General features: G+C 37.7%; 1 protein-coding gene across 1 annotated transcript in view; it reads right to left on the bottom strand.

Annotated features, from left to right (window-relative positions):
* The window catches only part of EXOC2 (exocyst complex component 2), a 206,281-nt gene that overhangs the window by 58,035 nt on the left and 134,140 nt on the right, over positions 1-14,106 (bottom strand). The window contains exons 18-22 of the mRNA XM_034762224.1: positions 12,683-12,763; positions 11,425-11,484; positions 10,343-10,404; positions 8,932-8,998; positions 6,464-6,580 (exon numbers count right to left, since the gene is read on the bottom strand). Coding sequence (XP_034618115.1) covers positions 6,464-6,580; positions 8,932-8,998; positions 10,343-10,404; positions 11,425-11,484; positions 12,683-12,763 — 387 coding nt within the window. The remainder of the gene's footprint in view (positions 1-6,463; positions 6,581-8,931; positions 8,999-10,342; positions 10,405-11,424; positions 11,485-12,682; positions 12,764-14,106) is intronic.

The following is a 14,106-nucleotide window of genomic DNA, read 5'->3' as shown; positions in this document are numbered from 1 at the left end:
GAATTAGAATATAACGCGGTAAAGCAGTGCTCAGGGGCGGGAAGGGGGAGGGGGAGAGAGCTGCGCACTCCGGTAGATCAAAGCAAGTTCGATATAATGTGGTTTCACCTATAACGTGGTAAGATATTTTGGCTCCCGAGGACAGCGTTATATCGGGGTAGAGGTGTACTATTTTAAAGTATCCTTGTACAACAAAACAATAAGCTGCAGCTCTTTTGGGTACATTATAGAGCAAGGACGTGCTCTTCTTTCCTTTGTGTGAATACAGCTAAATACAAGCACTACAATTACTGAAACCTCCAAATAAAGTAACTAAACTGTGAAACACTCTTACAAAAAGATTAGTCAATGAGATACATGTATGTGTACGTTTCACTTGCTTGCTATATTTAAAGACTGTACCTCTTTCAATACTGTACAAGTATTTTCTTCTTAATATAACTACACAAGATAGCTACATTTTCTAAAGCAATTCCAGAACATAATGTGAAACCTGAAATGTAGACAATACTAAAAGTAGTAGAAAGTTAACATCCTGATATCACCATGAATGCTAATTAAACAAGTCATGCAGAAAATGACATGGGACCACTTGTTGAAGATATTTATGTTTATGAGCTTATCAGATTTCAAGGTAAAATTTTTTAAATGTCACTCAGCACGTTTCTCAGTCACTGTGAGGTTTAGGGACTTCCCCTCTCACCTGAACACCTCTCATCCTGGAAGGCTCAAGACCAACCCAGGAGAACAGAAGTAAAAGGCAGGGGGGAAAAAAAGCCCTAGCACTTCACTGCCTTCTTCCCATGGAGACTTATCAGATAGGAGTCCCTGTGCTGAAAACCACTTGAAGATTCACTGAATGAAGCAAGGAGGAAATCATTGATGCTTCTGTTGCTCTGCCTTCTCCTACTACACCCCTAATCTGTTCCTGAGCACTCTAATCATAAATCACTGGATCCTGATGGTGGTGTAGATGGTGAGAGGAGGTCTCTTGAGCTAGATATGGGGGAGAGAAACAGGAGTTCTGGAGGGGAATGAGAATATGGGAGAAAGCAGGTAGATTGGTGGGGACATGGAGGCTCCCAGCAGCAGAGGAGTCCAATAGGAGAAATTGGTGCTCAGGAGCAGCATACACTAGTGCTTTCCTGCTTTCTCCACCTAGTGAGCCTCCTGAGCGGTGTCAGAAGTGAGTCCAACAGCTGAGAACCACAAAGGTCCATAAAAAGGTGCTCAGATCAGCAGGAGGGGAGCATTCATAAGGGCAGTGAGAACTGGCCCTCAGGAAAAGGTCAGGAATGCAATTCCTTCCCTCCCTACCACCCACTTCCTGTGGGATTTCTGAAGTCTGCGAAGGGGAGAACCCGCACGGAGACCTACCCCACCTCTTCCTACTCCTGCCTGTGTGAGTCTTAAGACTGGCAGCCTCCCTCATGAGCCTTTTAATAGAAAAATCTCCCCCACCACCCGCATGAACAAATGGACAAGTGACAGGTTACATTTTCAGCTTTATCTCTGTAAGGAAAAGAGATAGTGATTTACTTATTTTAAAATACAAGCTAAGGACTCTATTTTCATGTCCATGAGCCAGTCATTCCTACTGATGTTCCAATTCAAAAGCAAGGAAGTTTAGAATCTAAAGAACAAAAGTTTGTTCTTGTGCATAAAACCCATAGTTTTATATTTCCCTGGATTTGTTTTTTTTTGGGCGGGGATGGGGTGGGAGAAGAGAGGGCTACGAAATAGCATACTTACCTAGCCCCTTTTCCACTTCAGCTCATACTGTATAAAAAAATTCTACCTGAGCACCAGATCTAACCTACTAAATATGAGACACACAAAGTAGGTGAGGTAATACCTTTTATTGGACCAACTTCTGTTGGTGAAAGAGAGAAACTTTAGGGCTCCAAATATCAATATTGAAGGACATTATCTTACCCACCCTGTCTCTCTCACATCCAGGGAGTAACATAGATACAACAACACTGCAAACCACTAACTATGAGGTAGATATAGTTTTTTAGTGTAGATCTTAGGGTGGAGGTGTGTGGAGTTGGAGGTTATAATGGAAACTCATTTGTAATTTTAATTATGGAGCAACAGCTCAAACTTATATTCCCACTTTCTCAAGCATTAGTTCATTCTGCCTTTTATTTCACCCTCATCTTCATTCTGCAAGCTTTAACTGACTCCATATATTATTTGTTTCCTTCTATCCTTTCCACGTCCAGTACAGTTTTGGTTTGTTTTTAGCCATATGACTATGTTTGGTTCTTCAGCCATGAATTCTCTATTACAAATGCCCTCCCACTTGTGGAGTCCTCAAGAGTTCAAGTCTGGGTCTGTGTGATTTGGAAAGAACTGTGTACACTTACAAGACTCCATAAGAAAGAGATGTGTGCATTCATCTTCAATTAAAATAATATATAAATATATATGTGCAAATTAATGGTGGCACTCAGGATCTTGGGAAGCTGCCAATTTGGCCCTCTGTGCTATAAAATTTGCACATCACTGATGCAGAGCCAGGTTTTCAAAACAGTGGTCAAGTAATTTGATTTTAGTCATTCTATGGACAATGAACATCATGTAACTTAGGGCCTCTCTGATGCCCACTGAACTCAATGGTAAGGTTTCCTTAAGTATCTAATACCCAAGGGAATTCCCCTAACTCACAAACATCAGAAAGAAGCATTAATATTCCCACTAACCTATAAAAAAGAAAAGCATCTTGAAATCAATTCAAACTGGTAACATTTAGTGATGAGGTCACCATGGCTGTGATTAGTGAATCTTTTGGTCTTTTATAAAAAAAAGAAGGATTTCTTTTGGACAGAAATGTTTTAGACTATTTCCACCTTAAAATGAAATATTTCTGGGTCAATCAAGAAGATAATGCTAATTAGGTTAGATCTTACACTCCTGACTGAAGTCAGGATCTGCTCTGTACTTCCTAAAACTGTTAAGTTAAAAAATCTTTCAGGGTTTTGGCAGGTTTCCCATAAAAAGTATTTAGTGTTTTAAGATGTGTAAAACTCCTCCCTGGAATTGCTTGATTACATCTAAAATACAGTATGGTGCATTCTCTTGATTTGGCAAAGACAGATTGTGCAAGAATAAGGTTACAGGCTGTGGTTGTTGGCTCCCCCGTCTAAGCTTATCTGTGATACTGCAACACAACAGTGTAATTCTACTTAACTACAGGAGAAAGGAGATTTGTCAGTAGACAGTAGCTGTCACTGCCTACACTTCCATTTATCTGAACTCACTCCTGAATGGCTGAAAATAACATTTAATCTGATAATGCATCTGTGTAAACCTATTACAAGAGAATGAAAGACTGAAAGTACTTTGAATAAACAGAAAAAAGTACAGTGATTATAAATGTTGAGTGCCTGATGGCATTCACATGGAAATATGACTAGATGAGTCAGCTCACAGACTCATAGACTTTAAGGTCAGAAGGGACAATCATGATCATCTAATCTGACCACTAATCTGTCCATGAGGAATCAGTGGATACAGCAACTCCCAAAAACTACAACTGCAGCCAAAATACTATTCTATTTTCTTTCACGGTATTTGTGCAATAGTAGCATGTTGCCTGACCTCCTACAAGTTATCTGTTCAGTACTTAATATGAAACATTAATATTATTCAATTAGCACTCAATGTATGTTTTAAACACTGTTGTTTTCTAAACTGGCTACCAAATGAACTCTTAGAAGGATAATCTAACTATCCATCTAGGTACTAATATAGCCCTCACGATCACCCTATGAACATTTATATAACGGCCATGCTGGGTCAGACCAATGATCCATCTAACCTAGCATCCTGTCTTCTGGTCGTGGCCAGGGCCTGACGCTTCAGAAGGAATGAACAGAACAGGGCAATTATTGGATAATTCATCCCCTCTCAGCCATTCTCAGCTTCTCGTAATCAGAGGTTCAGAGACACCAAAAGCATGGGGTTGTGTACCTGACCATTTAAGCTATAGACTTTGATGGACCTATCCTCCATGAACTTACCTAATTCTTTTTTCAACCCAGTTATACTTTTAGCCTTTACTAACCCCCCGGCAACAAATTCCACAGGTTGACTACGTGTCGTGTGAAGAAGTACTTTATGTTTGTTTCAAACCTACTGCCTATTAATTTAATCGGGTGACTTCTGGTTCTTGTACTGAGAAGGGGTAAATTACACTTCGCTATTCACTTTTTCCACACCATTCACGATTTTATAGACCTCATCATAACCCCCCTTCAGTCATCTCTATTCTAAAGCAATCTTTTTTGATATCTCCTCATATGGAAGCTGTTCCATATCCCTAATCATTTTTGTTGCCCTTCTCTATACCTTTTCCAATTCTAATATCTTTTTTGAGATGAGACAACCAGAACTGCACACAGTATTCAAGCTGTGGGTGTACAATGGAGTTATATAGTGGCGTTGTGATATTTTCTCTCTTATTATTTATCCCTTTCCTAACATTGTTAGCTTTTTTGACTCCTGCTGCACATCGACCTGATGTTTTCAGAGAACTATCCATGATGATTCTAAGAACTCTTTCTTGAATGGTAACAACTAATTTAGAACCCATAATTTTATCTGAATAGTTGGGAATATTTTTTCCAGTGTGAATTACTTTGAACTTATCAACATTAAATTTCATCTGCCATATTGTTGCCCAGTGACCCAATTTTGTGAAAATCTTCACAGTCAGCTTTGGACCTAACTGTCTTCAGTAATTTTGTATTGTCTGCAACTTTGCTACCTCTATGTTTACCCCCTTTTCAAGATCATTTACGAATACGTTGAACAGCACAGGCCCCAGTATGGATCATCAGGGGACCCCAATATTTACCTCTTTCCATTGTGAAAACTCATCATTTAATCCTACCCTTTTTCTTCAATCTTTTAACCAGTTACTGATCCATAAGAGGACCATCCTTATTATCACAATTGCTTACTTTACTTAAGAATCTCTGGTGTGGGAGATTTCTGAAAGTCCAAGTACACTACATCAACTGGATCACCTTTGTCCACACACTGTTGTTGACACCCTCAGAGAATTCTAATAGATTGGTGAGGCAGGATTTCCCTTTTCAAAAGTCGCGTTGACTCTTCCCCATCATATCGTGTTCATCATTGTGTCTGATAAGTCTGTTCTTTACTATAGTTTTAGCCAGTTTGCTTGGTACTGAAGTTACACTTGCTGGTCTGTAATTGCCAGGATCACGTCTAGAGCCTTTTAAAAATATCAGTGTTACATTATGTATCTTCTAGTCATCTAGTACAGAGGCTGATTTAAACAATGAGTTACATACCACAGTTATCAGTTCTGCAATTTCACATCTGAGTTCCTTCAAAATTATTGGGCGAATACCATCTGGTACTATATATACCAACTAGTACTTTATATATGTACTGTATGTACAGTACTGCATTGTTCACGGTCATTAAAGGGTTAATATAGATTTTAAATTGTTCAGTGACTTCAATGTTTGAATTTTGTTCTTTATAAAAATACCAGATTTTAAGAACAATACTTTGATGTGGCTGTTCAAGATCAATTGCTGAATATATAATGGGCACCTCATTTGCCTATATAGTCACCACACTACCAGTGCCTAACTCAGCACTTTATTAAGCATTTCAGGATAGTTGAGCGTGAAGGGAGAAATCTAGAGCAATTTTGTATACTATACTAACAATGCAAATAATTTCAAACCCCATTTGAATAATATTCAAAATTATTCCAGCCACAAAAGTTCAAACACATTCACTGGAACGGCTATGAGAGTTCATTGTGTAGTAGAAGCATCAGTTTGTAGAGAAATACTCTGTACTGGAAGAGATAACATTTTACTTTCAAACAACAAACATTTCTGGAAATAAACCAACTATATGGCCATAAAGATTCTAAGTCATAACATTTCTCATAAAAAATGATTAATCATTACAAAAAGGCAGGAAAATGAGACATCTATAGCCGCCCACCTTGACATTTTCGTTCTTTGAAAAAAAAATCCCTGATCTAGTTTATGAACAAGAGCTGTCAAGTGGTAGAGATTACTAGATTATTTAATCTATCAAATGTATTTTGAGATTATGATCTTTTTATTCTTTGCATCAAGAAAACACAGTGACATTAAAAAGCTTTACTTAGAAATCAGATAAACATTGCCTATGAACATACAAGTCTTTAACAAGTGCTCACATTTGCTCCACTGTTTATTTAAACCACACACATAAACACACAGACATATTAATTATTATTATTATTATTGTTGTTGTTTTTTTAAATAGATGCTTTAAATCCCACTCACTTGTAGGAGGGTCAAGTAATATTTATTTTAGGTGATTGTACAAATAATTTAATACCTGTGAAAAGGAAAAAAAAATCTTTCCATCCAAAGTAATGATACATCTGTAGCAATTTTATTTGAATATTATTGCTTACTTGAGTTATTTTTTCAACTCCTTGGAAGCTATGTTTCTCAAAGTGTTCAGCTATATTTATGAAAGTATGACGTTCCAGGTAGCAGCAATTACTGAGTACAATTAAAAGCCTTTGTTCCTAAATCAAGAGATGTTTTAAGAAAGAAAAATGAACAGTAATTAGGAAATATCTAGGATAACTGTGCATTATTATGTTTATACACATTTTGATCATGGAAAATGTTTTGTTGACTTGAATGACAACAGTCATATGATAAGCATGCTGATAAATAAAATATAGCTAACAAATAGTTTTGTAAACAAAATCCTAAGAACTGGTCAACACTGGGTGCAATGATTCAATAAGGGCACTTTTTCTTATGGGCTCTGATGTCTGAAAGTATTCACTGGAATAATTGTGACTAATATAGATCTGTGATTCAGATCCCATTCCAAAAAGTAAGCCACAAACAGCTTTCCAAGAAGTGGTTTCTGCATTTTACTGGTTTTTTTCTAGTAACCTGTTAAAAATGATGACCACCATAAAATAAAACCAAAATCTTCACTTTCATATGAAACTGCCTGAAGAATTCGGTTTTAACATTCGAGCAAAGGAAGCAAAACAGATATTAAACAAATGCATTCCCATCCTCCAAATTAAACTAAATCAAAGACTGACAGAACTCTAAATCATTTCTGCATATAATTTGAAACGTTGTAAGTCATCTCTGCTCTCCAATTATTTTGTTTTAAAAATCAAATATGATTCAAAACAGATATTGAATTAGGTTACATCAGGACTGTTGGTCCATAAGACTGGTGCAACAATATGATGCCTGAGAGAGAGGCAAGGTCTAGTTTTTCCTCAGGAGGTAATTGGGAGATAGGAACTTTCAAATTATAAACTCAGCTCTGGTGGTGACTTTTTGTGCAACTGTGTGCAAGTCACAAATTGCTCAGTTTCCCTACCTGTAAAAGGTGGAAAAATACTTACCTACCTCAGAAGAGAGTTCAGGACAATCATTTGCAAAGAGCTTTAAAAATGAAAACTTTCTGAGGATAAATTACCATAGTGAGGTGTGAAGGAAGTCAATATCTTATTAAGAATGGGATTTGCAATTCCTGATAAATTCCCAACAGTCTTATCAACCGGTAATGAACTACAACGACTAGTGTAATAAATGTGTACCCATTAACCTGCTTACTACTTTGATTAATTTATCATGATTTGTACGTACAATATTAAACACAAACTGTCAAAAACAATGAAAAATCCTAGGCTAGTCACTTAATACTCTTTGCCTCAGCTACTCCATTTGTAAATGGGGGATAATAATCCTTATTGATACCATGTAGTGTTTTGAAATCTACAGATTAAAACTCTTTTAAGTGCCAAATATAGAAATTAATACTCTTTCCTACTTTTGTTGATTAATATCTCATTTGAAGCTTCAAAATAATTCTTAACCAAATTTATTTTTCCATTGTATAAGCCATATGGCTGGTCAAAAGTATTGGGTTACTGGCAATGATTTTTTTTTTGTTAAAAAAAGCACTGAACCATTTGTGAGGAAAAAACCCTCAAAACGTCACACGGACTTCAATAACACAGGAAAATAAAATAGGTTGATAGCAGTTAATGAATGTTCACACAGTACTTGGAGAGTTAAAATGATATAAGTACTAAATTATTATTAAATTTCAGAATTTAGAACTCTGGGTCTAATCCTACAAGTCTTTGCTCACTAAATACAGTTAGACTACTCAGTAAGGGATATAGTTTCTAAATTCTGCAGGAAATAGATTATTACAAACATAATAAGAGGTTCAAATTCATTCTTTGAGAGGCATAACTTTATATGTTTCAATAGCCCTTGTGCTGGGGGCATGTACTCTATGGGAATGCATTACAGTTCAAATAATTGGGAGCCCAACTTGCACACAAAAAAATGCAACATTAGGAATTTTATGGAAAAGCAACTTTTTCTAGTCTTTTATTCACCACAACACATTCTACTGTAAGGAAGAGACTCACCAAGGCAAACTACATAATTTTTACACATTTATCTCTATGTTCTAAAAAAAAAATAATTATCTGTTTTAGGAATAAGGTTATTCGCACTTGAGTTTTAACTAAACATCAAGGGCCAGATCCTGAATTGGTATAAATTAGTGCTACCTTCATTGACATCAATAGAGCTATGCCAGTTTATACCCATTGAGGACCTGGCTCCAACCCTTATTTTTTTAATAAAATTCATGCGTAAGAATATGTAGGAAATACACTGAATACCAAACAATCCAAAGCTCGAAATACCATTAATATTAGCTTTTCTGATAATCTTGTAGTTAGTAAAGTTTGATATTATTTTGAAAAATGTGACTTAGGAATACACAAATGCATTACAAAAGACATACAGTAAAAGATAAAAGCCTTATTCAATATTTAATTTTACCCCAAAGGACATTTTAACTAGACACCACACTTACGGAAGATAAACTAGAGTCTTCATGAATGCTTCCAAATAAATCAGGAGATGAAACGTCAACTGAAAGACTGAAAATATTTTGAAAAAAGTGAATAGGAGACTATTCTTTTTACTCTAAGCATTTACAAATCAGCTATGATGTGTGCTTGCTGGAGAACAATATTTCTATTTCTCAACAACTTTCGAGGTTTTGACATGCGGAACAAGGTTCCAAATAGAACAAAACCAAAACCTTTCAAACATATTTGCAAAATGGAATTGGGTGTAAATTCCATTTTTTTAAATCAAAAATATCTGGTCTTCAATTTGTCTCTCTCTCCCCGCAAGAGTCAGTCAGCCCACCCTGGACCTTGGAGACCTTGTCAAAAAACTCGTCAAAATCAATATGGCTTTGATGAAAAATATTTAGTCGAAAATGTTCTGACCGGCTGTCGTGCTGGGTTCAGCTGAAAAGACTCTAGAAAAAGTTGGAGTGCTGTGTCAGAGCGTCTCATACCATGGAATAGAAGGCAGAATGAGCTGTAGAGCTTTTCTAAATCACCCACAAACTGAACAAGAGCTTTGGGAACAGGAATTGCCATTCCAGCAATCGTATTGGGGGAGGGCGGAAGGTGGAGTCGCACCTTTCTGCACTTTCTTTGATTTGCAATAAAATAGTTTCTGTTTTCGTCTCTTATACATCAACTAAAGGTCAACCAAGTAAAGAGAAAAACAAAGGCGGTCTTTCAGGATACAGTCAATCAGTTTTAATTCCAGGCAAATCCAAGCAATATTTTCTGGTTCCTTGTTTTACTCAGGTAAATTTCTAATTTGCCTTAAAATTCAGGTTCTTATGACTCCTCAGATCTCTGAAATTAGTGGTTGATGAAATAAAAGCAAAATTGTCAACAATTTAGTAGATATGTTGATAGAGTTAGGAACATGCCAAAGACAGAGGGCAAAGCAAGGAAAATACCATTCCCCATTGGTAGATGTTATTCAGTGACAGTGGCAACTTCTTTCATATAAACTGCTTGGAAGCTATAGCTGTGACAAAAACCACCAGGCACAGATATTACCATTAGAACAAAAAATGGGCTAGTTTGGTGTAACAGTTACAACCTTTAGAAAGATGATTCTCTTTGGGAATCAAGCAGAAGGATTTTGAATAAGCTAGCTTTCACTAAGCATTACAATAGCTACTAAGAAAACAACGTTTAAATATTCATCATATTTCATTCTCTTATTCAAATCTGTATTTCATTTTTATTTTTTTTGGGTATAGAAATGTTCTACTTGGCTCCATGGCATTATTGGTCAAAGCCAAAATTGTTCACAAAAGCTGTCTAATAGAAATACCACAGGAATACTGGTGAGGAAAACCTTTTTGAAATTTGCAACTTCAAATATTCCAACTGTATTATTTTACTTACTGTGTGGTATCTGCATCACCATCAGGCTTAGTGCTCAGTTGTTCCAGACAATCTATAAAAACCTATAAAATAATTAAAAAAAAAATCTGAATTTTCCATCAGAGCTGAACTACTGGTACAAAACCTGTAAAAGATTTTAATTTTTTTTAACTGAATTTTTAACTGCAGCATGTAAGCAGAATAATCACAAATACCCCAATTTTCTTAAACCTCAAATAACTGAAAACAGTAGCATTTTAAATCAAGTCCGGCAAATGTTTTCATTATCTTGTTAGCCTTTGTTTTCCTGTGGAAAAAAAGATCTGTGCTATTTCTGTGTACTCTCATCTTGCTAAATGACCTCCCAAATCAGAGTTGAAATCATAGGACTGAGGGTCCACTGGTTTACAAGGAATGTATCTTTAATGGCTTTAAAGTGCTTAAACAGAGACCCCAATGTTAAGGGGTCTCTTAACATCTCTTAAGCCCACTACGCGTCATTTCTTTGGTCTGATTTGTGACATTTCACTTGATAACACAATAGAAACAATTGTTAAAACTGCTGGGTGTTGCTTTATTATCTTAACATTTTTTCTGGGTTATTATACATTTAAAAGATTACCTTAAAAATTTGTTGCAAAGAGCACTGGTTACTAATATGAAACTAAGGGCCAGATCCGCAGCTGTAAACTGGCATAGCTCCACTGATTGCAATTGAACTATGCCAATTTATACCAGCTCAGGTGCTTGCCCTTAGTTTCGTATTAGAAACCGGTGCTCTTTGAAACCAAATTTTAAGTTAATCTTTTAAATATATAATTAATAACCCAGAAAATGCTTGAAGTTAAGCTAGTGCTTCAAGTATATGTTTGAAGTGTTTAGGTGCCCTGATGAATTAGGGCCTTAGAAACCCCAGGAAGCATTAAGCATCATTATCTTTAAGAGTTACTGTAATTTGAAGTTACGATAACACTTATGTCTGGATGATCTGAATTAAACAGTATCTGACAACTTATCACCTTTTATTACTTTTTAGGGAGGAATGGATACAAAGTAAGCCCTTAATCACTCATTTATGCTCCCAAATTCCAGTTTAAAATTACCTGCATGATACCAATGCTTAGCTGGCACACTTCCTCCTGTGTTTTTTGTTGCTGGAAAACCTGAAGAAACAACCATATAACTTCAGTGGAATAGCTTCAGAAGACCTTCTTCCAAAGGAAGTGAGGAAAGGGAAGAGAGTTATAAATATCAAACCTAGTTTCTCTGTATACACTGCTCTTGTGAGACTCCCCAGGGAAAGAAGAGTGGCTGGTAGAACAAATCCTATGTACAAACACAATGGATAGGGGGTGTGGGCATCCTATAGTGAAGGGGAAACACAATGATGGGAACAATACTTGCACATGACGCTACCTAGCTGTGGATAATTCCAATTCTCCATACCATGAAGGTGAAACCGCGATTAGAAAAAGGTAGGAGAAAAAATAAGTGAGTAGAAGGGAAAGTAGTAGCTAGATTTCCTTCGTCCTGTATGTCACAGAAACTTGGAGAAAAAGGTTTGTAGCAACATGTAGGATGGGGAAAACCAAGTGAAGCTGAAAAGAGAACAGGGCAATAGTAGAAGCTCTTGGGACTTCTCAAGATCATCTTTGCTAGCATGTGAAAATCATCTCATGGGGAGTGATTGTGAAGTAATATCCCCTTTCGGGTTCTTCTGGGAAACCCTCATTGGGGGAATAGGATATCTTCGTCATACATGGGACAAAGAAGAAGAGAGCAACAGCAACAGCACCCAATCCTATGAGATGTTGAGCATCTCCTGAAGAATGCTCTCACGTCTTCCTGAAGTCAATGGAAGTTGCTCATACCTTGTGGCATCAAGTCCCCAAGGCAGTAAATGAATGGGTTAGAGTTTATCATGTGGCATACTGCAGTAGGGAAAACAAAGGGTTGAGTTATGTTCCGAATGAAGTCTAGATGTGAAATGTATTTGTAACTGGCTCTCCAGGGTACCAACATCGTAAGATCATACCTGCTGCCATTTGAAAGCTACAGGTCATAACCTTTATTACAAAAAAATTACATTTAAATACAGTTCACTTTTTGCCCCTTCCCAAACAAAAGGTACTATGAGTGCAATTTGAAAACGGACTCAATATTGCAAGGGCTTTTTTTTTGTCAAAGTGAAGAAAAAATACTGCGAAGCTTGAGTAATTTCTTAATTCATTTTATAATAGCATCTCTGTATTATCCACTAACACTAATAATACATAATGAAAACATATTTATACAGTAATTACTTTTAAAATTAATAACAATTTACATGCAAGGAAAGAAAAAGTAAATAACAAGACTTACACTGGCTTCTCCAGGTTTGCAGTCCAGAACACTCTTGAGTGACTGCAAGGAATGCACAATGCATTGTTCAAACTGGGATGGCTGAAAGTAAAAAGATTTTTGAGTTCCTAAATGAACGTGCAATGTATACTATACAAACTATTAATATACATTTTTTTTTTACAGTAACAGAGAAGATACTCATTTTTTACTGATCCAAAATGGAAACCCCCCCACAAATTTCATGATACACATACCACAGAAATCCCTTGTTTTAATGATGTACTGTCATACTGAAGCAAACAAAAATAATTACACAGATCAATTTTCTCTGCAAGTGTCTGAATGAGAGAGTCTTCCACTGAATGGTTTCTTCGCCTTAAGCCCGCAGTGAAGTTCTTATATCTTGTTTGTGATTGCACTCACAGCTACTCAGGAAAAGTCTGGGGGTAAAATCCTGGCCCCATTGTAGTCAATAGCAGAAGTCCTATTGACTAACAGGACCAGGATTTAAATTTAATGGGGTCATTCTAGGATATCACGAATTCACCATTATGATTTCACTATCATGAAATCATCAAGAACAAGTAGGGGTGGATTGGTTTGGAAGTAAGGCAACCTTGTCTATTCAGAAATTGCTTTGATACTTTGCAAAAAAAAAAAAAAAAGGCATGGAAACATGCCAAAAAAATAAAGTTACATAGGTCTTAAGGTGTATAAATCTAGATGCAAACGAATTTGTAGCATTATCCCTGTTAGCCAATCTCCCCTTATCCATCCTCTCTTGCTCGATATTGTGCCACTCTGGTTAGAGACCACCTGACGGCACTAGGGGGAAATTGTGTTTCCAGAGGGGAACATGAAAGTGAGAAAGCTATCTCCATGCTAGAAAAAGGGACACTAGGGTTACCATATTTCAGCAAGCAAAAAAGAGGACGGGAGGAGCCCCGCCCTAGCCCCGCCCCTGCCCCTCCCACTTCCCGCCCCCCCAGAACCTCCAACCCTCCCCCCGTTCCTTGTCCCCTGACTGCCCCCTCCTGGGACCCCTGCCCCTAACTGCCCCCCAGGACTCCACTCCCTATCTAAGCCTCCCTGCCTCTTGTCCCCTGACTGCCCCAACCCTTATCCACACCCTCACCCCCAGACAGACCCCTGGGACTCCCACGCCCCATCCAACCACTCCCCACCCCCTGACAGCCCCCCCCCAGAACTCCCAACCCATATAAACCCCTCTGCTCCCTGTCCCCTGACTGCTCCGATCCCTCTCCGCACTCCTACCCCGACAGCCCCCCCCAGAACTCCCAACCCATCTAAACCCCTCTGCTCCCTGTCCCCTGACTACTCCGATCCCTCTCCCCACTCCTGCCCCCTGACAGCTCCCCCCCAGACTCTCAGCCCCCCATCCCGCTCCTTGTCCCCTGACTGCCCCCTCCTGGGACCCCTGC

The sequence above is a fragment of the Trachemys scripta genome, chromosome 2 (genome assembly GCF_013100865.1).
Source record: "Trachemys scripta elegans isolate TJP31775 chromosome 2, CAS_Tse_1.0, whole genome shotgun sequence".
Lineage (NCBI taxonomy): Eukaryota > Metazoa > Chordata > Testudines > Emydidae > Trachemys > Trachemys scripta.
This window is presented reverse-complemented; position numbering and strand designations above follow the sequence as displayed.